This window comes from Gastrolobium bilobum, unplaced genomic scaffold (genome assembly GCF_033153095.1).
Source record: "Gastrolobium bilobum isolate Gb01-03AN ecotype WA unplaced genomic scaffold, APGP_CSIRO_Gbil_v1 utg10862, whole genome shotgun sequence".
In the NCBI taxonomy this organism is placed as follows: Eukaryota; Viridiplantae; Streptophyta; class Magnoliopsida; order Fabales; family Fabaceae; genus Gastrolobium; species Gastrolobium bilobum.
The window spans coordinates 153,745-180,133 of record NW_026897833.1 but is presented as its reverse complement, the minus strand read 5'-3'; the positions used below and the strand labels follow the sequence as shown (position 1 = coordinate 180,133).

The window sequence follows — 26,389 nt, the reverse complement described above, 5'->3', positions numbered from 1 at the left end:
GAAAACAAGCTTGACCCAAGGACCATTAGTGGATATTTCATTGGATATGCCGAAAGGTCTAAGAGATACAAATTTTATTGTCCATCTCATAGTACGAGGATTATGAAATCAAGAAATGCTAAATTTCTTGAGAATGACTTGATTAGTGGGAGTGATCAATCCAGAGACTTTGTTTCTGAGAAAGATCATTTAGTTGCTCAACCTTCCACTTCAAGTTTGAGATTGGTTGTTGATAATACCCCTCCATCTTAATCGGGTGTTGTACAACCAATCATTCAAGATTCACAACTTGCTGATAATATAGTAGATCAAGTTGTTCATAAGGAGCAAGAAGAAACTATTGATCAACCAGTTGAACAAGTTCCTCGAGAAGATAATAAAACAACATTGAGAAGATCTACCAGAATAAGAAAATCAGCGATACAAAATGACTTTGTTGTGTATCTACAAGAAGCTAATTATAACATTAGAGCCAAAAATAATCCTGAAATGTTTTCACAAGCCATGAATTGTAAATAATCAAATATTTGGTATAATGCTATGAAAGATGAACTAAATTCTATGGCATCTAATGGAGTTTGGGATCTTGTTCAGTTGCCTGATGGTGCAAAAGCCATTGGATGTTAATGAGTCTTCAAAACTAAGAAAAAATCATTAGGCAACATTGAGAGGTATAAAAGCAAGACTCATAGCCAAAGGATTTAATCAAAAGGAAGGAATCGACTACAAGGAGACTTTTTCTCCTGTATCTAAGAAAGATTTTCTTCGTATCATTCTAGCATTAGTTGCACATTTTGACTTAGAGTTGCAATAAATGGATGTGAAAACAACTTTTCTCAATGGAGATTTAGAGGAAATGGTTTATATGAAACAACCAAAAGGATTTTTCTTTAGTGATGGTGAGCAATTGGCATGCAAGCTTAAGAAATTTATATATAGATTGGAGCAATCCTCTTGTCAATGGTATTTGAAATTTTATGACATTATCTTTTCATTTAGTTTTGTGGAGAACATCATGGATCGATGTATATACCAGAAGGTCAGTGGGAGCAAAATTTGTTTCCTTATTCTATATATGGATGATATTTTACTTGCAACCAATGATAATGATTTGCTATATGACGTGAAATAATTTCTCTCTAGAAACTTTGATATGAAGGATATGGGTGATGCCTCATGTTATTGGCATGAAAATAGATAGAGACGTAAGAAGGGGTATTCTTGGTTTGTCTCAAGAAACCTATATCAATAAATTTCAGGAAACATTTAGGATGAATAATTGTTCACTAAGTTTTGGAAAGATTTAAGATGAGTAATTGTTCACTAAGTGTAGCTCCCATTGTAAAGGGTGACAAGTTTGATTTAAACTATTGCCCGAAAAATGATCTTGAGTGCGAACAAATGAAGAACATTCCTTATGCTTCAGTTGTTGGAATCCTTATGTATGCTTAGGTCTGCACAAGACCTGGCATTGCTTTTGCGGTTGGAGTATTAGGAAGATATGAAAGTAATCCAGGCTTAGACGAACTAACAACTTGGAAGTAATTGGCTACTCAGATTCAGATTACGTTGTCTGCATTGATTCGAGAAAATCCACTTCAAGATTTATTTTCATGCTAGGCAATGGAGCTGTGTTTTGGAGAAGTGTCAAGCAGACCTTGACTGCTACTTCCACTATGGAGGCTGAGTTCGTTTTTTGATTTGAGGCTACCTCACTTGGTGTATAGATGAGGAGTTTCATTTCTGGGCTAAGAGTTAAGGATTTTATTTCTAAGCCATTAAGGATATATTGTGATAATTCAGCTATCATTTTTATAGCTAAGAGTAACAAAAGTGGTAATCGAAGCAAGAATATTGAAATTAAATATCTAGCCATAAGAGAACGTGTTAAAGATAAATCAGTGGTATTGAACACATTAGCACTGAATTAATGATTGTTGATCCTTTAACTAAGGGCATGCCACTAGTTAAATTTAAGGATCATGTAGAAAGGATGAGACTTGGTTCCCATATATGATTTTCATTGTAATAATGATATGATATTAATAACACTCTATTTGTGATGTTTCTCATTCAGTTTATGTGCATTTATAGTTAATTATTCTAAGAAATATCAATAAAGTTTAGACTCAAAATAAACAATGGGTTTATTCATTAAGTTATATGGGCTTGAGAAATATAATACAACGTAATACATGAAAAATAATACCCATACAAATTAGAGGACTTATCGCCATAATTCATGTATTTTGTTCTCATTATAGTATATAATGGGATATATGGACCAAGTGAGAGAATGCTAGTAAAAGTGGTGTGGCCTTATGTGGTCCACTTATGTCCTCCACTTATTGCTCACTTATTGCTGGAATCACTCATTCATTATTGGAGTGCGTTGTTCGCTACTTGTGCTTCCTAATACCTTGTCCAATTGTAATGGAGTTAGTATTAGTGTCTCACCTAATTTTGTTTTTGGTCTACAATCATCAACCGTTTTTTGGTTCTGGCCTGCCATCAACAACCACTCATTATACACACCATTACTAATCCCTTTGATGGAAAGGGTTTACAAAAAAAGGTGTAGCTTCAGCTTCTTGAGTCCCTGAGCTCATTGTGCATAAGGGTTGCACACCATTTGAGTTGTAGAGAAGAGTTTGGATGGCACAACAGAAGATTTTCGCTTCAATTACAACAACCATTCAAAACATCAAGGAAAGCAATGACGGTTTATGATCTTCGCACTTGATCTAATTACTTCAATTGTATATGAACATGATTAGATCATCAGTATATATTTAAAATTTATAAGTATTACTTCCTTTTTATTGAATAATACAAAATAACAAGAGCTATAACTTCTTTTTTTTTATTTTTTTGGTTTCCCAAGACTAATACTTTTGAGGCGGAAGATCACATTAAGTGGGTAGACTTCCGAACAAGTTATAACTCTTTTACTTCTCTCGTATGTTATTTTCTTTTTTATTGTATCATTTCTTGTTCTTTCTCCTCTTTCATATTAAACAATGCCTTAATCAATCCGTCAATCTTTTAGACAAATTGAGTGTTCTACCACCTCTATCGCAGTGATCCGCTATGAAAAGATGCATATGATCGTGGGACCCGAGGTTTCGTCTTAATTATCCATGGGGGAAGACCGTTTGGTTTCAACCTCAGAAACTGCTCTCTAATTGCAATAAAGCACCTCAAAATTGTCTTGCAGATTTAATAGAAAAATTTATGGATCATTTGCATTTTGGTAATACGTTGTGAATGATGAAAATCCCGATTGTTATTCCATAATTTCTTTGTCACTGAATCACTCAGAGATGTAATTCTAATTTTTTTTTTTGTAAATAAAGAGGGGCTAAGCCCCGATGTAATTCTAATTTAAAGGATAAATATCACTAACAATAAGTCATAGAATTGGTCTAATGGTAAGAACCCAAGTATAGATAATTTGCGTGAGTTTATAACTTCAAACCTCAATATCATCATTGTATAAAATAAATAAATAAAATATATCACTAACAGTAAAGTCAAGCTACCATTTGGGCTGTGTGGCACCACTCTTACAGTTAATATTTTTTTTTTTGTGTGTACATACTCTAAAGAACCTTGCACAAGAGTTCATTGGACTTGAAGAGTGGACAATGCAACAGGCTCAGCCTACCGGTGTTAAGAAACGCCACAAGAGAAAGTGGAGGGCGGCGAAGCTCTGATACCATGTAAAGAACCTTGAGATACACCACCCCAAAAGCTAGCTCAAAGGAAGGGAATGCCCAAAGCCTTATAAAGGTCACATTAGTTGTCCACACAATCAATGTAAGACTATATATCTCAACACATACAGTTAATATATTTTAGTGTACATAGAGATTTCTAATTGTTCTTGAAATACACATTATAACGTACAAATGTCAAAGTTGATTGGAGAATAATTGAGATATAGTTGCTATATATAGTTAGAAGATGTTAGGGTTATTAGTTGTTTTAGTAGTGGGCTTCGGTTAGTTAAATAGCTGCAGTCAGGTTATTATGTTATGGAGTAACACCTCAATGTGAATATTATTATTCATTGTTAATAATTATTCTTTCTTTTTGCTTTCATTATTTAAACCCTAAAATTTCAACATGGTCTAAATAACAATAACAACGGGTTACATATTTCAAATATTTAAACTATTATATAAAAACTCATACATATAATTTTTAGACTTTGATTTTCTCATATTGCATGAGAATTGAATTCTCATGGTGAGACTCAACTATGGTGGACCTCACACTTATTAAGAAAAAAAAAGAAAAAAATACAAATCGAAGGGTAACAATATAAGAAAACACTTTTCATACAACAAGAGAAAATCAAAGCTCATAGTCTTTATATCTAAAACATCTAAAGTATGCGTTAAAATTAAATTATAAGTATAATATAATATGAAATTAATTATATAATTAAATATTTATAAACAAGAGATAATATACATGTAAATATGTCATTAATATAAAATTGTATAATTAACAAAAAATATATTCAAACATGTGATAATACGCAAATAAATAATAGTAGTTTAGTAAAAGTACATAACCTTTTTATCTTTGAAAAAGTACAAATGATACGTGACAACTCATGTATAATATTTGAAAGACTCGTACAATTAGATATTGTATATAAATTTATAAATTTATAAATGTATAAAAAATAAAATATGTAATATAATAACTATATACAACTTAAATTATTTAAAAAACTAAAAGTTATGATATAACATCCCACCTAGCCTGTGCAAGATCGCTGTTATATAATGAATGTCTGCAATCATAAGACAAACAAGCAACGTTGTAACGTAAACGAAGGGTGCAACCGCAACGTCACATTTTCTTGACTTGACCATAGTTCATCATGTAATCATAAAATTGAATATTTGTCTAATATTTTTTTTTTAAAAAAGTTGAAGTTCTTCTTTTTTTACTGATACAATTGTAATTAAGAATTCCCTCTGACATGTTCACACAACTTCCGCCGATCATATTCCATTGTATAATAATTTCAACTTTCTGAAGTTGTTGGAGACTGAGTGGGCCATTTGTATGTGTCAATTCGTTGTGTCTGCGGTACAGGCATGCAAGGGGTTGCTGCATGCGCCTCTGGTTTTTTTTATCTTTTATTTTTCAATTGAAAAGATTAAAACATGCTATTAGTTTTAATGAAGTTTTAAGACCTAAAAATGACTCATTAATAAAGAATAACTAACTAAAAATCAAGGTTAAAACTTTAAATTGACACAATACATTAACCAACCTTCAATCCATTAATTTGTGATTAGCTAATAAACTGTCATCACAGAAATACTCACTTTACAACATGAAAAATACTCAATACACTTATTCTAATTTATAATTTTATATAGTCGCATATGTGTTAAGTATATATTAAGTATATATCTTGGGGAGGGGCTGAACCTTTAGCCATCACTGTTCCCCCGCACTCCGGATTAGTCTCATAGCCGGCTCAAAGAGTCGAAGCTCGTGGGAATACTGGAGGGAGCCAACTCATCTCAAAGAGATAATTAGGGTTGGGTAACTCCAAAAAATATATTAAGTATATATAAATTTGTCAGAACACAGACATATTTCAAGGGACGATCACCCTAAGTCCCTAAGCAGCATGGTTTGACATAGTAAAAGTGATACACTTCTCTTTCGAAAGAACCTGTATTCGATTCTTGACTTGTCGTTTTGCTCCTAACTCAAATAGAGTTGAAATTCCAATACGAGCCATTCTTACCAAACCATGATTTTATGATCAGGCTTTATTATATAAAAATAAAAGCTTTTAATCAATAATTATTTATTCAAGTGATAAGATATTTACTCTTAATTACAGATGGAGTCCTCAAAATGGAAAAAATAATATTGAAAAAACCAACTCCTATATGGATTTAATGGCGCTCAAACTAGACAAGTGAGGTAATCCATAACCCAATTGGGAAAAAAATAAGTAATTGCACTAAAAGTCAAGCTTTATTAATAACATCACACGAGGAGGATCTACTTGCACCCACATTTTAATCAAAAGAAGTTGATCAAATTCGTAATTATAAATAGGCATGTTGAAACAGATTAGGTGTTTCAGTCAGGAAGAAAAAGGGTTATGAAAAAATAAAAAACATTTGCGTCATGATAATTTAAAATAGAACAAATCTTTCATCCACGCCAATTGGTGGAGTAAAGCAAACTTGTTTCGAACTAATTTTTTTTTTTTTTTTTAAACGGAAAGTTTAAGTGGAGTTAGACATCGGTATCCAACTAGAGTCAAGAAAGACCCCCCAACCTCTGAGAATTTCTAGGATAGATTATATATTACTCACCAACAAAGTCTTCACATCGGTTAGCAGGGTTTGAACTCGTACTCTTGTGGGGTATGGACTAAACCCTTAGCCAACTATGTCCACTTTGTTTGGTTTCAAACTAATATGATTCCTTTGTCATGTGTTGTACAGTGTACAATATAAATAACTCGTTAAACTGTGGAAGGTTCAATTATTTATCTACGTGTGTGCAACTGCAGACTAAAGGCATGGAATGTTGGAAGAGAATGGACCTAGGAAAATCGTTAAACCAAGAGTTTTTTCATCCCTTTTTTTTTTTTTTGGGTATAAAAGTCAAGAGTTTTATATAGGGGTGAAAATAGTAGCTAAACCTTGATCCACTGTTATTTGAAGTTTATCATAGGCCATCAAAGCCTTCTGCTCACACTGGTACGATCCTTTCCCCCTTGCCAGAACCTCACCATCTGCATCTATGATCCCTTCCTTCTCTTGGTCTTCCAAGCGTGGGCCAGGTTCCAAGATGAAAGCTTTCACCTATTATTTGTTGCAAGATACAGAAATTATCAAATTTTGTTATGCAAATAGATCAAAGCAGGGACACTTAAGAACCCAAAACAATTACAAGGAAAAGTATTGCACTGAAACATATTGGGGACCACACCTTTAGGTACATGACATATGGCGATTTTACATGACCTCCATTATTCACCTCTGACAGAACTGACAGCAACGGTAATTTTGGGCAATTCTTCACAATGATCAAGTCCAGATAACCATCTGAGAACTGCATTAACCAAATTAGAATGACAAAAAGAATTGTCAAGCTCATGGCTGTAAAAGACTATCATCAATTATAAGTAATGATGTCCCACAATGGAGGAGCAAATTTCGAGTGTTTCTATCAATTTATTCTCCACGGTACTTATTATAAACAGTAATAGTCCTTAAGGTTTAAAGTCAAACAAATTAATATGCAAATAGTCATTCCTCAATTATTTGTATATAGTGATCCTACTAATAGAGTCGCCAACACTGCCATGTTAGCAATAGAAAACAGTTCTCACTATAACATTAAGTAAAAAATGTGTGAGAGAGCGCATGATAATACGATATGTATAAATTCTTACACATAAAACCAACCTTAGCATCCGGTGCTGCCATAGTGTTTTCAGCACCCCAAGGCACATTGTGAAGCCAGACAGAAATAAAAGGTCCATTTACAACTCTCCAATTCAGCTTCTCCACGTTAATTTCAGGTCCCTGACAACCGAGCGTTTGTGACTTCACAGGTTCCACATCAATTGAATCACTGTTGTTGACTTTGCCAGGGTAACTAGTGGACTCCCCGTAAGCTTCAAACCCAGGTGCAGGCACAAAATAAACGCATCCAGTGTAATGCCTCAAATGGAAGATTCGAATGAGAGCCTAAAGCAGTAGGTAGTGATAAAGAAAAAATTACAGATAACTTCAATCATTATAAGTCAAAGTAATTGTAGTACAAGTGTATAACAAAAAGAAAATATCATTGGACTAGATTTGCACTGAAGTGTGTGTTGCTACTAGCAAAATATGATTCTTAGTTTAAAGCATTCTACATAAACACAAACAACTTTGGATTGTAAACTGCCTCAAATTGAAGAAGATGACTTATAATATGATGATTGAATGTTCTATCATTTATGTGATTGCCTTCAACCCTAGTATTAGAAGATAACCCAACGATAATCCATATAAAGAGACACATATTAATGAAAGAAAAAGAATCATAAATAAACATGGCATGGTAATTATAACATGGGTTACTAACATAAAAATCGATGCGAGCACTTCCCATCCACCGATACTTTTCAGACTCGATGTCAATATCGGCCATCAGACCTGAAATAGAACAATATTTGCAATGGACATCATAAGCATGTCGGAGTGAATGTCAGGGTCAGAACCAGATGCAAGCAACTGGATTAGATGCTTTTGCACATCCAGCTCACCGCCAAAAATGCAATATATGGTGAAGGTAATTACCCCATGCAAGCATCAATATACTGAAAAATCTGGTTTCCCCTTGCATGATAGTGGCCACATCAAGTGATCGCTTATGACCTGACAGCATTTAATATAAAGTTAATACATTATAGTTTACATCAGCACACTGAAAAAAAAAAAAAACAAGTGTTGTTGGTCAGGATATGACATGCTGGAATGACAATGAATTGAAACCTCGTATGATGGCTAGAACAGCATTAGCTACTGCACAAGGATCACCAACTGAATCAAGAAGAGACTTTGCCATGCCATTTCCCGTACCTTCAAATAAAACCATTCATTTTATATGAATATCATGGAAGAGATTATGAAAAGATTAAAACACCTCCCATTAAACCCGACTCATGTTAGTCTTAATTTCTACTTAATTTAGTGGTAATTATCCTATGTTTTATGGGCTGATTTTGTCACAATGCAGGTGAAATTGGGCCAAATATAAGAGAGTAAACCCAAGTTGGTAAAAAGAAGTAAAAAAAAAAGGCAATTTAGATTTTCACTAATTATTTTCATTTTTTACCACAGAAAAGGACACTTGGCAAGAAAAGATAAAAGAAAAAGATGAGATGGAAGATTGAAGGCCGTTGGATGCTCCTTGGATCTAAGGGACAAAATCAACTTGAAGCTTTAGTTGAAGAAAAGTCAGAGTCTTCGTTAAAAAAAGAGAGAGGGGGAACTCAGATTTTAGAAGAAGAGAGATTTTCGTTGAATAGAGATTTTTAATTTTCGTTGTAATCAGTTTTACGTTTTGGAGGGCTTAATTTTCTTTGAAACTTTCTTGGAGAATCTCATTCTTGAAGGGATTCAAGAGGAGATTTCTGCATGCAACTTCCTGGAACAGTAACTTCGTTCTTTAGTTTCTCTTTAATTGTAGCAATTTCAACTTGAAGAACATATCGGTCTGTTACCTTCTACTTTTGCTGTTTCTGGTATTTTTGAATGAAAACTATGTTTACTGTTATTTCAGATTTCATTTTAGCTTTAATCTTTAACATGCATTGCTAAATCCTTTATCTAGAATTCTGATGAAAATGACAAGTACCCATTAACTGATTCAGATTGTTGTGCATGTTCTTGATGTTCGAGTAGTGAATATTTCTTGGTTTACGTTCCATGGGGATGGGCTTAAAGATTATTGCATGAACTTGTATTGGGAAATTTGAGTTCATGATTTCATTAATTCAAGTTTTCAAGATTAGGAATAATCTAAGAAAGAATTTGATTACAAGTCATCAATAAAATGATTCAAGATTAAGGGATTAATTTGAATCATTTTATAACTGAATTTGGGAAAGTTTAGTGAGGTTCTACAAAAAGTCAGATTCCATCAATTATAGGTGCTACAGCGGTTAAACGCATACATGCAATTTTTTAAGGGAAAATCATTGAAATCAAAATTCTAAACTTTTAATATTCATTTTTTTACTCATATAAATGTGTTCTTACCATTCTTACTATAATTTGCATTTTAGAAAATATAACTTCCATTGAAAAAGCCATTACATTCATATTCAAGAAAAATAAAAAAGGAATAACCAAAAGAAATTGAATTTCCCGTTCCCATAGAACGATACTTGAATTCTTTTTGAATTCTATACTTTTTTTTTGCAAAGTCACAACCAACAACTCACACGAGTCTAGTTATACAGATTTAGTTATGTTAATCTTAAACACAACTATATCTTGTATAACTATACTCATTATCTACACAACAAAAAAAGGAGGGTAAAACCTGCAGGAACAACTCCAAGGGGCATCTTTATTGCAGTATCCCAGTCGTCCCTTTGAAGCAGTCCATTTACAACCTACTAAAAATGTGGGACCTAGTAACTAAATACTTACTTATAGCAACCAACAACAACAATAAAAGTCAATGAACTAACCTCAACCAAAATCCCATCTCCACTAACACAAACAATCCCATCGTACTTGGAAATATCAAGGGACTGAACAACTTGCTTTGCATGGAGCTGATGTTCGGTTTCTGTAACAATAAATAATAATAATATTAATCACACAAATTAACTAAATCAATAAATGAAAGGTTAATCAACATGCACGTGAATCAAGTTGAAAGGTTAAAAAATGGAGCAATGAATGAAAAAAAAAAAAAAAAAAAAACCTTGGACTGTAAGTTGCAATTGCGCATCTTCAAGAAGAGGTTTTACTTGGTCACGAAAAATATTTGTAGCAGCTTTCCTTCCCCCAAATGGATTAAAAAAGACAAAAAGCCTCTTAGGGCGTCCTGTTCCATTCAAAATTAAAACTTTGCTACACATAACTAACAAAATTAATCAAACAAACAAAACAAAGTGATTCAAATTAGTTACCAAGAGAATCGATGATTTCGCGAAGCTTCTGGCACCAGAGCCTATGCGATTCCTCCGACGAGGGCCGAAACACGACGTCGTTTCTGACCAATCTTCCTCTGCTACCACAAGCGCAGCAGCCATCTCTGGTCTCCACGACGGTTTTGAGCCTGATGTTAGGACCGTCGGCGACGAACCCTATGACCTCTTTTTCGATGGTCAAACTCCGTTGACTTCCCTCCGGCCACCAAAGCCTCCCGTCGCTGAGCAGAGCTAGTGGTGTTACCGTCCCGTTGACGGCCACACGGTCCGAGATTATTGTGGGGCCCCGTTCATCGGATCGGTCCATTTCGTGCGAGAGCCGGTGGACCGGTTTGATCGAAACCGCTAGACCGAAAAAAAAAACAAATAAATCGGTTTTTGGGGACAAAAGATGCCAATGCCTTTTGGGTTTTGGGTGAACAAGTTTGCTTCTATTTTCTCGCCAACGAAATTATTCTATTAATTTCTTTTTTCCTGACCCCACTACTTTATTGATAAAATTTAAAAATTTAAAAATATCTTCATTTTAATTTTTAATAAATAGTGTTTGTGACGTTTATTTTTATTTTTTTTTAAATAAATCACAAGTATACTACAGGGAAGGTAATTTTATTCGAATAAGGAATATTCATATTAAGGAATATTTATATTATGGCGGGACTAATTCCCGCAATTTTTTTTTTTGTATTAGACTCTACAATTTATTTAAACTGAATCAAATATATATCACTTTTATTTTTTTATAGTTTAAAGGGCAGTCGCCCACAAAACCAAAGAGAAAATTAAGAAAATATATAGATACGGGACTCCCCCAAAAAATAAAGCTATAAAGGGTTGTTTGTTACGTGGTTTTTCTTAAGATTTTCGGAAAATTAATTTTTTTAAATTTTTAAATTTTCGGATATTATTGTCAATTGAACGTAAAAATCATATTTTTGAAAATTGAAATTTTCAGATAAAAAAAAATTTCTCTTTTACCAAACGTCTTCTAAGATCTACTAGAATAGCCTCAAAGACTTTATAGCCTGTCTCCTCGTTACATCGTAGTAGATAGTTGGTTTGCCAATCTGCACATTTTTTGCATTTCCTACAAGTGTGTTACACCTTCACAGACCAATTCATGTTGATTAATCTTCGAATTCGAGACACAAGGTGGCTTTCTCGAAGTGCATTACCTTTCTTGGTAAACAGAGTGACAATGGTTAAAGAGTCCTTTCAATGATTACCTTTGTTAATCCTTTGTCTTTTGCAAACTCTAGTCCTTTGTTAATCCTTTCTTGGTTAATCATGTATCACTTTGACCAACCCGTTTGGTTATGACATTAATTTTTTATGGGAAAAATATTTATTCTTTTAAAAGATAGTTCTTTTAATTAAAAGTAATATTTTTTATTTAAAATTTAAATTAAAAAAACCTCTCACTCTTTTCTCTCACATTTTTCATTATCTATTTTTCTCTCTCATATAAAATGATATAATTTTATGCGTAAGTAAAACATTAATTCCATTTTTTTATATATGCCGATTGATGAGTAATCCCTTTTCACAAATAAACTCTCTTTTTTCTGGATATTCACACGCTGTCTGTGAATAATATAAGAGGGTGTTTAGATTTATTTATTTTGAAGTCATTGTTGAAACTAAAAGTTAACTAGAATATAGGAACGACAAGAGAAGAAAGAAAAAGAGAAAATTAGTACAAAAATGAAAGAAGAATAATTTTCATTGTCAAAGATCTGTATATGGTCTTTATTCATATATCCTCACCAATAATGAGTTATAATAAAATAAATAATAAAACTGAATCCTCCTAATTATATATTAGAATTTATAAAAGTTACACATTATTTCTTTAAAAGTTGTGGTCATTCACAATAATATTATGGGTTCGTTTTTAGTGCAGTTAATGCAGATAAGTTATTTGCAGTAAGCCCAATACGACGTCGTATTTAGGCAGAAATTATGGTATTTTTGTAATTTTAATTTATTTTAGAGTTATTATAGTCTTTATAATTATAATTTTTTAATCTTTCAATCCAAAACGACATCGTTTTGAAAGTAAATGCAGATAACTTATCTGCATTAACTGCAGAAATAATTTTCTGTAATATTGTTTATCACACTCCATCTTGAATGCCCATTAAGATAATGTGGGGGAAAATTTTAGTAAAGGAAAAACAAAATATTCTAATAATATGTATTACAAGTTGTCTCATTAAAAATTTTACTATGAAAACTCAATGAGACAAAATCTTGGTAAAGAAAAAAAAGAGTGTAGCATATATTTTACTCCCCGTGATTATAACATCATATTTAATGTCTCTGAGTCTATAAATTACAGACTCACATATCAGCTTATCAAAACTTGAATTAGGCAATGTTTGCCAAATTATCTTTTGAACAAATTTGTTGAACGCCATGAAATATTTGTGCTTCCACTAGTGATGGAAATCTTGCTTGTGATATGCCTTTGTGTGGTTCAGGTAAATATCTTGCATTATTCTAATATCTTCATATCAAAGAAGAATTAAATGCTACTAACAAATTTACCAATAAGAAAGATAAAATGTAAAAATAATGGGAAAAAGATATAAAGTTCAAAAGTCAAACATCCATTATAAGATTTTGTAACTCCTCGTTGGATGTTCATCATTTATTATACGCTTGTAAGATTGCTTTGATTGAACTAAGATATGGCTCCAAGAAATTTTTTTATTATTCTGCATGGGGTTTAAATGAATATTTTATTTATGTCAAACTAGCTCACAATCATTGGGGTACTCAATGGATGTGCTTTATCCATGTAAAATATCTTTAAAATATTCTCTATATAAGTCAATTGATAGATAAATATTATATTAAGGAGATTACATCACATACACCTTTATTTCTTTAATTCATTTAATGAACTTGAAGTTTTTTCAAAAAAAATTCCCGAAAATTTTTATATGCTTCAAGCATTTTGAGGCTATAGTAACATCCGTTAAACATATGTTAATTTTCATGTACTACCAGACTAATAAGATATCTGAAGATTATCACATCCACCACAAGATAATATATATTACATATGATAAATGACAGGCTTTTGTTAAAATCATTGTGTTACAAGTTGTGTTTTATATCTTACTACTTCATTTTTCTCATTATATTTTTGCACATTTATATCTCATTGGCTTTACACCTTCATATGTTTGGATTATAGGTCCAAAAGCTTTACGTTTGAATTGTGTCTTTATATTTTGGCCAGTACTTATTTGTTTACATTTATCAACAAATTAGCTTCAATATTCTTGTCTTGTTTCATTATTTCATTTTTTGCTAAAATATTGAACTATAATTTTACGATTCCAACTTTTTCGTGTAAAGACATAACTAATAGAAATCTCTTCATTTTCATTATTTTTAGGTACTTGAACCTCCCTTGAGGTTTAATAAAAGTTATGTCTTCAGGATTAGCAATTGTCTCCATATTATGACCATCTTGATCATATGTTTCTTTCCTTTTCTTGAGTAATTTTATCCTTGGAACCGATCATTTTTCCATGTTTTAAGTGTAGTTTATCAATTTGAATTGAAGCATTTACGGTTGGATTATTAGACTTGTTGAATAGTCAAACATTTTGGCAGTCGATGTATAATATATTTTTCTTATAATTGCTTTGTGTGATGATTTATATAAGCTAATTATATGCATTCTAATTAATATATTTTTCTAACTGTTTATTCTCTCCCCATCATGTTGGAAAAACTGATAACAATAAGCAAATTTTGTTTTTAACTAAATCTTCATGAGATTCATATCCAACATATATTTTCAACTATCATTGGGGACTTATCTTTAGTCGTTATGGTGGAGTAATTGAAACATAAATCGCACATCCAAAAATTACAAAATTAGAAACATTTGGCTCCTAACCATGAGTCAATTGTAATGGAGAGATTTTATGATAACTTGTTAACATGATGCGTACAAGTAATGCAGCATATAAAATAACATATCTCCATATCAAAACGGGAGCTTTATTCTCATAAGCAATGACCTAGTTATTAATTGAATATGTTTAATAATTAATATGCTAAACCATTTCAGATATGATCATTAGCAACAAGTTATTCAACTGTAATTTCAATTGACATACGATAATTTTTAACTGCCTGATATGTAAGTTCACCAGCATTATCAAGACAATTTATCTTTATTATATAATCCACGAATTATGCTCTTAATATTATCACTTGAGCAAATAATCTCATAAATGTGAAGATGTGAGTTGATAATAAACATACATGTGGCCATTTTGTATATGCATATGCTAAATTTATATAATATTTGAAAAGCTCACATTATGAGTGAATAAGCCCATATATTTTACCCTATATGCATTTAAAAATGCAAGAGATTGAATATTAATACATGCCATTCTTACCAATGCATAAATTTGTGATCACGCTTTATAAAATAAAAATAAAAAAAAATAAAATACATGATTTTAACCAACAAGTATGGAAAAAAATATACAAGACTTTTGAAGTAATTGCAGGACAAGTCAAGCTCTATTAATAACACCACACGAGGAGGATCTACTCACACCCACATTTCAATCGAAAGTTTTCTCTAAGTTAATCAAATTCGTAATTATAAAGAGGCATGTTGAAACAGATTAGGTGTTTCAGTCCAGAGGAAAAAGGGTGATGAAAAAATAAAAAACATTTGCGTCACGATAATTTAAAATAGAACAATTCTCTTATCCACACCAATTGGTGGTGTAAAGCAAACTTGTTTCAAACAAATATGATTCCTTTGTCATGTGTTGTACAGTGTACAATATAAATAACTCGTTAAACTGTGGAAGGTTCAACTTATATATCTACGTGTGTGCAATTGCAGACTAAAGGCATGGAATGTTGGAATAGAATGGACCGAGGAAAATAGTTAAACCAAGAGTTTTTTCTTCCTTTCTTTCGTTTTTTGTTGTTGTTGTTGTTGTTGTTGTTGGGTATAAAAGTCAAAGAGTTTTATATAGGGGTGAAAATAGTGGCTAAACCTTGATCCACTGTTATTTGAAGTTTATCATAGGCCATCAAAGCCTTCTGCTCACACTGGTACGATCCTTTCCCCCTTGCCAGAACCTCACCATCTGCATCTATGATCCCTTCCTTCTCTTGGTCTTCCAAGCGTGGGCCAGGTTCCAAGATGAAAGCTTTCACCTATTATTTGTTGCAAGATACAGAAATTATCAAATTTTGTTATGCAAATAGATCAAAGCAGGGACACTTAAGAACCCAAAGCAATTACAAGGAAAAGTATTGCACTGATACATATTGGTGACCACACCTTTAGGTACATGCAATATGGCGATTTTACATGACCTCCATTATTCACCTCTGACATCATTGACAGCAATGGTAATTTTGGGCAATTCCTCACAATGATCAAGTCAAGATAACCATCTGAGAACTGCATTTACCAAATTGAAATGACAAAAAGAATTGTCAAACTCATCACTCCAAACGACTATTATCAATTATTATAAGTAATGATGTCCTACGATGGAGGAGCAAATCAGTAGTAGTCATTAAAATCAGGCAAATTAATATGCAAATAGTTAATCCTCATTTATATGTATATATTGATCCTACTATTAGTGTCACCAACACTGCGATGTTAGAAATAGAAAACAATTCTCACAATGACATTAAGTAAAAGTGTGTAAGAGAGTAAATGATAATCCGATATGCATAAATTCTTACACATAAAACCAACCTTAGCATCTGGTGCTGCCATAGTGTTTTCAGCACCCCAAGGCACATTGTGAAGCCAGACAGAAATAAAAGGTCCATTTACAACTCTCCAATTCAGATTCTCCACGTTAATTTCAGGTCCCTTATAACCGAGCCTTTGTAACCTCACAGGTTCCACATCAATTGGATCCCTGTTGCTGACTTTGTTAGTAGAATTGCCAGGGTAACTAGTGGAATCCCCGTAAGCTTCAAACCCAGGTGCAGGCACAAAATAAATACATCCAAAGTAATGCCTCAATTGGAAGATTCGAGTGAGACTCTAAAACAGTAGGTAATGAAAAAGAAAAAAATTAGAAATAACTTCAATCATTGTACTTCAAAGTAATTGTAGCACGAGTATAACAATGAAAACATATTATTGTTCTAGATTCGCACTGAGGTGTGGGTGCACCATGTTGATAGGAATCGGCAAAGACTACTAGCAAAATATGATTTTAGTTTAAAGCATTCTACATAAGCACAAACAGCTTTAGATTGTAAACTGCCCCCAATTAACGTACATGACTTTATTATATGATGATTAAATGCTATATCATTTATGTTCTTGCCTTCAACCCAAGTATTAGATAACTGAAACAATAATCCATATCAAGAGACACATTTAATGAAAGAAAAGTGTCATAAATAAACATGACATGGTAATATTATGACATGGCTTACTAACATAAAAATCTATACGAGCACTTCCCATCCACCGATACTTTTCAGACTCGATGTCAATATCGGCCACCAGACCTGAAATAGAATAATATTTTCAGTGGATATCATAAACATGTCTGAGTGAATCTCAGGGTTAGAACCAGAAGCAGGCACAACTGTCTTAGATGTTTTTGCACGTCCACCTCATTGCCAAAATCCAATATATGGTGAAGGTAATTACCCCATGCAAGCATCAATATACTGAAAAATCTGGTTTCCCCTTGCGTGATAGTGGCCACATCAAGGGATCGCTTATGGCCTGACAGCATTAAATATAACGTTAGTACTTTATAGTTTATATTAGCACACTGAAAAAACAATGTTATTGGTCAGGATATGACATGTTGGTATGACAATGAATTGAAACCTCGTATGATGGCTAGAACAGCATTAGCTACTGCACAAGGATCACCAACTGAATCGAGAAGAGACTTTGCCATGCCATTTCCCGTACCTTCAAATAGAACCATTCATTTTGTATGAATGTCATGGAAGAGATAATTAGAAGATTAAACCACTTCCCACGAATGTAGTTATACACTTATACAGATTTAGTTAAGTTAATCTTAAAACATAACTAAATCTATATAACTACACTCATTGTCTACACAACGGAAAAAGGAGGATAAAACCTGCAGGAACAACTCCAAGGGGCATCTTTATTGCAGTATCCCAGTCCTCCCTTTGAAGCAGTCCATTTACAACCTACTAAAAATGTGGGACCTAGTAACTGAATACTTACTTATCGCAACCAACAACAATTTACTTAATGTCCAATGAACTAACCTCGACCAAAATCCCATCTCCACTAACACAAACAATCCCATCGTACTTGGAAATATCAAGGGACTGAACAACTTGCTTTGCATGGAGCTGATGTTCGGTTTCTGTGATAATAAATAATAATAATAATATTAATCACACAAATTAACTAAATGAATAAGTGCATGTTTCGATACTCTTTTTTTTAAGCTAGAAACTAAGTATAAGCTAGGCCAAACAGGTTTTGGGAAAAGCTCTTACAATGAAAAGTTCTTTTTTTATAATGAAGAAAAAAGTTGAAAGTTAAAAGCTCTTAGAAGGAGCTTTTTTTTTAAGCTCTTTTACTTGAATTGTGTAGATTTTTTTTAAATGAAGAGTTATAAAGATAGAGAAAGATAATTTTCTTGAAATATGTATTTTTAATAACTTTTAATTTAAAAATTTTATGTAATTATCAAGCAGCTTTCAACTTCTTCTTTTTTAAGCTTATAGCTTCTAAGCTAAAAAAAATTCAAACAAACTCTAAAGGAAGGGTTAATCATGAAGCATGTGGATCAACTAACACAGGGTACACTATGATTCTCTTGGCTCGACCCGATTAGTTGAATAATCAATAAATGGGAGAAATCTCAAAAATAAATAAATAAATGAAAGGTTAAAAAAAATGGAGCAATGAATGAAAAAAAAACCAAAACCTTGAACTGTAAGTTGCAATTGTGCATCTTCAAGAAGAGGTTTTACTTGGTCACGAAAAATATTGGTAGCAGCTTTCTTTCCCCCAAATGGATTAACAAAGACAAAAAGCCTCTTAGGGCGTCCTGTTCCATTCAAAATCTAAACTTTGCCACACATAACCAACAAAATTAACGAAACAAACAAACAAACAAAACAAAGTGATTCAAATTAGTTACCGAGAGAATCGATAATTTCGCGAAGCTTCTGACACCAGAGCCTATGCGATTCCTCCGACGAGGGCCGAAACACGACGTCGTTTCTAACCAGTCTTCCTCTGCTACCACAAGCGCAGCAGCCATCTCTGGCTTCCACCACGGTTTTGAGCTTGATGTTGGGACCGTCGGCGACGAACCCAATAACCTCTTTTTCGATGGTCAAACTCCGTTGACTTCCCTCCGGCCACCAAAGTCTCCCGTCGCTGAGCAGAGCTAGTGGTGTTACCGTCCCGTTGACGACGACCCGGTCCGAGATTATTGTGGGGCCCCGTTCATCGGATCGGTCCATTTTGTACGACAGCCGGTGGACCGGTTTGATTGAAACCACTAGACCGAAAAAAACTAAATAAACCGGTTTTTGGGGGGACAAAATAATGCTTATGGCTTTTGGGTTATGAATAAACAAGTTTGCTTGCGTTTGCACGCCACCCAAATTATTCTATTAATTTCTTTTTCCTGACCCCACTACTTTATTGATAAAATTTAAAAATATTAATTATCTACATTTTAATTTTTGATATATGTGTAGTGTTTGTGACGTTAATTTTTTATATATGACGATTGACGAGTAATCTCTTTTAACTAATTAACTATTTTGTTTTTCCGGGATATTCACACACCGTCTGTGAATACTACAAGCAGTCATTTTTTATAAAAGAGGGTGTTTAAATTTATTTATTTTGAAGTCATATTTTTTTTAAGGGAGTTTAAAAATAAGCCGTCATTTTTAAAAATTAAAGTAATCTCTTATTATTAATACGCCTTATTTATTAAATTATATATATATATATATATATATAAGTGATTATTTTATTTTTATCTAATTTTTCTATTTCGTTCTGAATTTTTTCTATTTTATCAAATCTTAAGATTGAATTCTCTTTTAGTCCAAATGTGTATATTATTTATAAGGAGGGGGTGAGGAGTTTTAATGGTAACTAAGGGGATGTATAGGATTGAGATTTTAAGAAATTATTTTTGGATAAAAAATTTATTGATATTCAATTAGAATTTTAAACGATTGTAGAAAAATCACGTGTATTCGATTAGAATTTTAAAAGATTATTTTATAATTCGTCCAAAATCTGGTGGTATTCAATCATTATTTCAAACAAATAAAAAATAATTTTGTGGTATTACAAAATCTGACGATTTTAATGGATTTTCTATTAGTGTGAATTTTATGAGATTTTTTTGTGAAAAGTATAAATAACACACCTCTCTCACAATCTCATTCTAACCTTTGGGATTTTTTGAAATTTCTCTATTATAGTATCTCACAATCTATCCTAACTTTTTCTTAAAGCCAAGGTATCTTCTTTTTTTTACTCTCATATATTTTCTCTAGTTTTGACATTCCTTTTTATGTTATTCTTCTCATGATTAATTAATGAGTTATGGTTGTGATTGTGTCTCTAATGATGTGTTCAATTCTTTTTTATATAATCATAGCACGGGTAATACACGATAAACATGTTTAAAAAATAGTATATTACCGATAAAATTTTCTCAAGACCTTTTATGCACGATATTAGGCACACAATGAAAGACAAAATTTCAATATTCATTTGTAGAATAACAAGAAAAAATTGATATTATTATTACATAACTTGTTTTTGTCACTTAGTTAAAACAATATCTACTCAACAATGTTAACTATTCTCGTACCATAATAAATGCAAGTTACTATTTGACAAGATAATGAGTAGAAGAAGCCCATTGCATAGTACATATGTCAGTTTTTTCACTTTATGAGCTATTAAATTGGGATAAATACATTTGCATTTAATATAAATAATTTCATATAATAATTTAATAAATATTTTAAAAATATTGGTGAAAATGAAATAATTTTTTTAAATATGAATAACATGCTCTATCACACTAATAACATGTAAAGATATCACAAAGTTTTAATAAAATTTGTACATAGAAATTTTTGATTTGATTATCCTTCTTAAGAATCACCTTTGAATATTTGTTAAAAATTCATATAATTTTTTTAAAATCTTATAAATTCATATTGTCATTTCAAATCTTACAAATTCTATTAAATTTTTTTAAAATACAATCTTATAAAATTTTGATCGTAAAAAATGTGTTATAAAATAATCTTTAAAATCACTACAATTTTAGATAGTCTTTTAAAATCTCTAAAAAAATTTATCTCAAAATAATCTTTTAAAATTTTAATTCAATACATTTTTTTAAGCCTAACTCAAAACTAGTCTCACACTTAGTTTGAAGAATTGAAAGTTGTGAAAATATCGCGAGCCGTTGAACAGGTAATTAGGGTTGATGTAAAGTATTATTTTCTTCAATCTTGAAGACATTTCTATTTAAATTTATGCTCTTTTAAATTCTAGCTGATTTTTTTTTTTTATATCATATTTATTAAATATTTGAGCGAAAAAAATTGTTTAAAATTACAACTATATAATGGAGCAACGAAAAGCAAGGGTTTTTGTTTTTTGGTACAGTAGGTTGTGGTTGAGGGGAGATGGAAGAGGGAGCAGTGGGAGTGTTGCAGCGGAAAGGGAAAGGGGGACACCTTAAGAAGAGGGCTTTAAAGAACAAAGCTTTGGGTGTCACTTTCAACGAGAAAGATCTTCAGGACTATGTCGGTGGTTTTCACAAGCGAAAGAAGAAGAGAAGGAAGGAAGCCCAGAAACAACAAGAGGAGGTGCTGAGGCGGAAACGCAGCGAGGAGCGCAAAAAGGTGTACTCTTTTTTTCTTCCTCCAATAATTATTCATTTATTTTTTTACATTCCCATGTCACTGCTCTCTAATTACTTGCATGCTCTTTTGTTGTTATATTATGATTCATTAAAATAATTAATTATTCATAGGAATCAAATGATTCCCTCTTGAACATATTACAATCCAATTGCAAGGTATGGGATTTGGAGTCTGTCGTCAGAAAAATAAGATTACAGTGTGGGGTTTATATAGACTTTTTGGGCTTAATCTTTTTTAGGGTGAGATTCTCCCAGGTTCGTATCAGAACATTGCTAAAATTTGGATATGAAGAAATTATATGAGGAGTAATTTGTTTGTTTCATTCCTATTGGAGGGTCTGGGTTGAATTGAATCTTCTGCATTCCCATTTTTCAAATTCCTTGTTGTATGACACTTGAGACTCGGGACACAGAATTACATGTCTGCATTATGGTTTTGCATATTTGCAAAGGCACTTCTATGTTTAGTTTTCTTATCTATCTCAGTGGACTAATTTTGCAGAGGAAGTTGGAAAGAGAATTTGTTATGTATGGAGGCGTAGCACCAACCGCTGACTCTCGACCAGATGAAATTGACGAGTGCCAAGAAGAAGAAGTTGAATCTACTTCTGGTACATTTTTTTTTAACTCTTCATCTGTGTAAATTGGGATATTTCTCTAAGTTGAATAGAGTTACATGGACAAACCCCTGTACACAAGACTTTCCGACTTACGAGAGGGAGGGGGGAGGGTCAATTTTACATAGCTTTATCTTTGTATTTTTGTAAAAAGGTTGTTTTCCATACTTGAACCCTTATATAGTTACATTTGATAGAGTCAATTTGTTTCTTATCGGTTTATTTATGCACGAGTCATTTCATACTTTGTTGGTGATAAACTGATAAAGCATGAGAATATTTTTGAGCTCCTTTTTGGACATACATGCATCCACAGGGAATCCTTCATCATTCATCATGGCATGTGACCAGAGTTACACATCGTGTTTAACTTAAGTAGCTTAAAGTTTTAACTAAAACCTGTCTGAAGCTTCTTTACTTATAAATGTCAAGCTATTTAATGGAATTTTAGCATATGATGTATGATTTCCTTCTGCTTTCGGTTTGTGACTCATTTGATAATTGGATTTACCTTCTGTTGTTGAAAGGAACAAAGACATATGAAAATGCTGATTTGAAAGTCACAGTCGTAACAAGTGAGATCAACCCCGAAGAAGAAAGTTATCCTAGTGAAAGGAAGATGGCAGCAGTGTCCCCCCTTTCTGTTGTAGCTGATAAAAGGCACAATGTGCCGGTAAATAATAAGAAATCTTTTAAAAAGGTTGCAAAACACAAGTCACGGCCAAAGCCAAGAAGTAAGAGAGATAAAAAGAAAGGGAAGAAGCCGGGAAAGAAGTAATGGTAGCTGGGCACTCAAGTCTACAAGTAACTGTATTCTTGTGGAGGTGATTATTGAGTTCAGCAACTTATCTACTGAGAAGGGAGAACTCATGCTTGCTTATTGCAAAGTTTGGGCTTGTTTCATAGTTATCTAGTTGGGGTTACATGGTTCCTAATGTCAATGACTGGATTTTCTTCTGCCGGGGTCATGTGTCTTCCTGATTTTAGCTTTGATCCATTATGGGGAATTTAAGGATTAAGGAAGATACGATGGCAGACACAAACACCTAATTTTTCTGTTTTCCGTTTTCTGTTTTTCTTTTCTTTTTTGCTAATCGGTAATATTATTGTGTTGTATACATTCAAATCATGCATAGTTTTAATTTTCTAGTTTTACATATTTTTTTGGGTTCTAAAATTTCAGCTTCTGACCCAAAGAGAAGCCTTTTCAGTTTATGTTTTTGTTTTTTGATGCTATAGTTCATCCATATGTAGGGTTTTCTAATGAATCAAACCCTTTATCCTCTGTCGAAGTCTATGTACTCAGCTAATAATAAGTTAAAGCTGGTTTCAAAGATCAGAGCGGTTGCCAGTTGGTTATATTTATACCTTAACCAAGAGTTTTCTATGCCATATCAGCAAAACTTGTAAGAGTTCAAACGACTGTTGACCTCTAGGGATTTAATTACAAAAATTTAAAACAATAAGAACAATAGTTAAAAGTTTATTAATTTTAGTGGAGGAAGGTTAAATTTATAAATTTTTTATTTACAAATTATATTATGTCAATATAACTTTCCTCATTTAGTGACTTAGTTAAAAATTTAATGAAACTAAGCGTTATTTAACCAAAATCGAAATATATCATCTTCATTTTGGGCTAACGGAATATGATACTACCACGAGTGTGGATCTCCAATTGCAGGGCACCAGAACAAATAACAAGGTTTGGGTATTATACGTATGTTTGCATCTCAATTCAATTGTCTTTAATGCATGCATATTTGCTGAAAAAAGGAGACTAAACTTCCAACTATATATTTATAACATTCAAACTTCCATGTTCCAACATTCTAAGCTAATTTGTCAACTTTCATCCTACCTTTATACATCGTAACTTGAGATATTCATTATGCATTATATGTAGCAGAATAACTTCTCAAACACGAATAGATGAGGATGAGGCATATTTTAATGAAGTCCTAGCATAGGCTAAGGTTTGATTTATATATTACTCGGTTGATGTTGGACAAAACTTGGTTGCATCTGAAATCGAAGGACCACCTCGCATTTAGGAATAAATTTTTGATGCTACTGTTTGCACTAAAGATTCAGTATATTCCACAAATAAAAATATTACATGTCAGCTAAAGTTTTTTTTTTTTTTTTGCCAAATTTTTTCTCTCTCCTATGATGTGTAATGCTCTCATTGGTGAGATGCACTGAATCTTGGTGCAACAATAGCACCAAAAATTTATACCGCATTTAGAGAAGTTAGCCGGATAATATGTAGAGGCCCAAGACACAGATCAGACCTAAACTTGATGTCTTGAACTTTTTACACATCATATATCAAATCCGCTAAACATATTTAGAACCTTTATATAATTAATCAAACAATTAAAGACCTAAAATTAGGTTTGGACTAGCACATATTGGTCATATTGCAATCTAAGAGTGATGTTTGTAACAGAGATATTGTTAGTGGAGTGCAAACATTGAATTTCAGGAGAAAACTATAGTTTAAACTAAGGGAAAGACAATTTTCATGTTACATGAGATAAGTTTTCTTTCTTACACACCCTTCGATAACTGTGCCATATTTTTCTTTTCTTTTCTTTTATATTTTCAAGTGGTGGAGTCCATAAATTTATCTCTATGACATGAGATAACTATCTCCTTTAACATGAGATTAATAAAACCATTAAACTAATATGCCTATGTATTTGCCATGAAGGAGGAAGAATGTTAACAATCTCAATTTTGCTATAAAGCTATTTAAAACGCATAAATGTTATGAAATAAATTTGTGAATGTTTTACCTCCCTACCGCTATAGCTTTTTTATTATGAGTAGTGTAATCACTTGTACACAGATTATTGTTCATGATTACTATTCATACGCGGGGTACTGTTTAGTACTGTTCATGGTTACTGTTCATACACGGCTTACTATTCAATACTATTCATATGCGATTATATGCCGATAACCATTCAGTACTGTTGATACGCGTAATAATTACTATTCGTACGCATAAATCATTTGTGTAAATAGTGAAAAAAAAATTCTATAAATAAGGACATCCTTCATAATTCTTTGTAATAAAAATCTTAATACATTTTCTTTCTCTGCAGAATTTTATTTCTTTGTCTTGTATTCCCTATCCATTTTATAACAATAAGGAGGTGTTTGGTTGAGGAGAAATTTTTTGAATACTAGAAAAATGTAATTGATAAGGAAATGGTTGGAAAGTGAGTTTGGTAGAAAAATATAAAAAAAATTGTTTGGTGGAAAAAAAATTTATCGGGCAAATTAGGTAAGACTTATAAAGTCTATGTTTGGCTTTAGTTAAAATATAGATGGGAAAAAAATTTGTTTTTACGAAAATAATCTTGTTTTTAAAAAATCAACAAACTTTGGTTTCGTACTCAACGCTTGCTTTGATGAGGAACTCAGTTTTAAGCTTCTCTGTTCTTGTCAAAGCATTCATTTTTTCAACCTCTCCCTACAACTCTGCTTCTCTCGGTACCACAGCCTTAGTGGCCTCCACCTCCGCCACCTGCGCCGCCTTTTCCCACATAGCTTTTTTCTTAGCAAGCTCAGAATTTGCCTCTGCTACCTCTGTTTCTCTCTCATTCTCAAACACCTTCACTTCAGTCCTCACCTTTTTTCCCTCCTTCTCACCCTCTCCTTGCCTCAGTAACGATATGATTTTAGTCTCTGCATCAATTTTCGTTGCAGAGGTACGTTGGTCATATTATCGAGTTGGTCTGTTTAGCTTTAATAACCGCATCAATAAAAGTAAACTGTTTATCTTTCTTCACCGACGAGGGTAAGTTGGTCTATATTTGGTTGCCCATCTTGCATTTAGCCGGTTAACAAGAAAATACCACCATGAAGATGTCTTTTGTAAGAGTAACTTTTCCTTGTTTTTTACAAACATTTCTCGAAAGCTATGCAAATAGAAGTGATGGAGAAATACTTAAAAACTCTGTACCAAACATGGACATCACTCTTCCCCACACTCAGGTGCATAGGAAATTTTTTGAAAATCTTGAACCCAATTCCTACGGTGATGAATATAAGCGCAATTGAAATTTCTGGAGAGTTATACATTTGTG

At 32.5% G+C, this 26,389-nt stretch overlaps 3 protein-coding genes across 5 annotated transcripts; 1 reads left to right on the top strand and 2 right to left on the bottom strand.

Moving 5' to 3' along the window:
- Positions 1 to 6,297: 6,297 nt before the first annotated feature.
- On the bottom strand, positions 6,298 to 11,127 carry LOC133310721 (sphingosine kinase 1-like). Its single transcript, XM_061511695.1, has 10 exons — positions 10,697 to 11,127; positions 10,489 to 10,611; positions 10,250 to 10,350; positions 10,099 to 10,171; positions 8,544 to 8,630; positions 8,349 to 8,426; positions 8,134 to 8,204; positions 7,467 to 7,751; positions 6,988 to 7,110; positions 6,298 to 6,860 (listed from the first exon to the last, which is right to left on the bottom strand). Exons 1-10 carry the CDS (start codon positions 11,022 to 11,024, stop codon positions 6,669 to 6,671), a joined length of 1,461 nt encoding a protein of 486 aa, XP_061367679.1. The 5' UTR covers positions 11,025 to 11,127; the 3' UTR covers positions 6,298 to 6,668.
- A 4,360-nt stretch (positions 11,128 to 15,487) lies between these two features.
- Positions 15,488 to 19,321, bottom strand: LOC133310720 (sphingosine kinase 1-like). Of its 3 annotated transcripts, XM_061511691.1 has the most exons (10): positions 18,895 to 19,321; positions 18,679 to 18,801; positions 18,008 to 18,108; positions 17,854 to 17,926; positions 17,589 to 17,675; positions 17,403 to 17,480; positions 17,187 to 17,257; positions 16,485 to 16,781; positions 16,056 to 16,178; positions 15,488 to 15,928 (listed from the first exon to the last, which is right to left on the bottom strand). In XM_061511691.1, the coding sequence occupies exons 1-10, from the start codon at positions 19,220 to 19,222 to the stop codon at positions 15,737 to 15,739; spliced, it is 1,473 nt and encodes a 490-aa protein (XP_061367675.1). In that variant the 5' UTR covers positions 19,223 to 19,321; the 3' UTR covers positions 15,488 to 15,736. The 3 variants fall into 3 exon arrangements, with proteins under 3 accessions (XP_061367675.1, XP_061367676.1, XP_061367677.1); XM_061511692.1 differs by lacking the exon at positions 18,679 to 18,801; XM_061511693.1 differs by lacking the exons at positions 18,679 to 18,801; positions 18,895 to 19,321 and having other exon boundaries at positions 17,854 to 17,929.
- A 2,092-nt stretch (positions 19,322 to 21,413) lies between these two features.
- LOC133310722 (ribosomal RNA-processing protein 17) lies at positions 21,414 to 23,548 on the top strand. The gene is given in 4 exon segments (XM_061511696.1): positions 21,414 to 21,652; positions 22,175 to 22,283; positions 22,817 to 22,974; positions 22,976 to 23,548. Coding segments are annotated over 4 exon segments (714 nt in total). The 5' UTR covers positions 21,414 to 21,433; the 3' UTR covers positions 23,204 to 23,548.
- Positions 23,549 to 26,389: the final 2,841 nt, after the last annotated feature.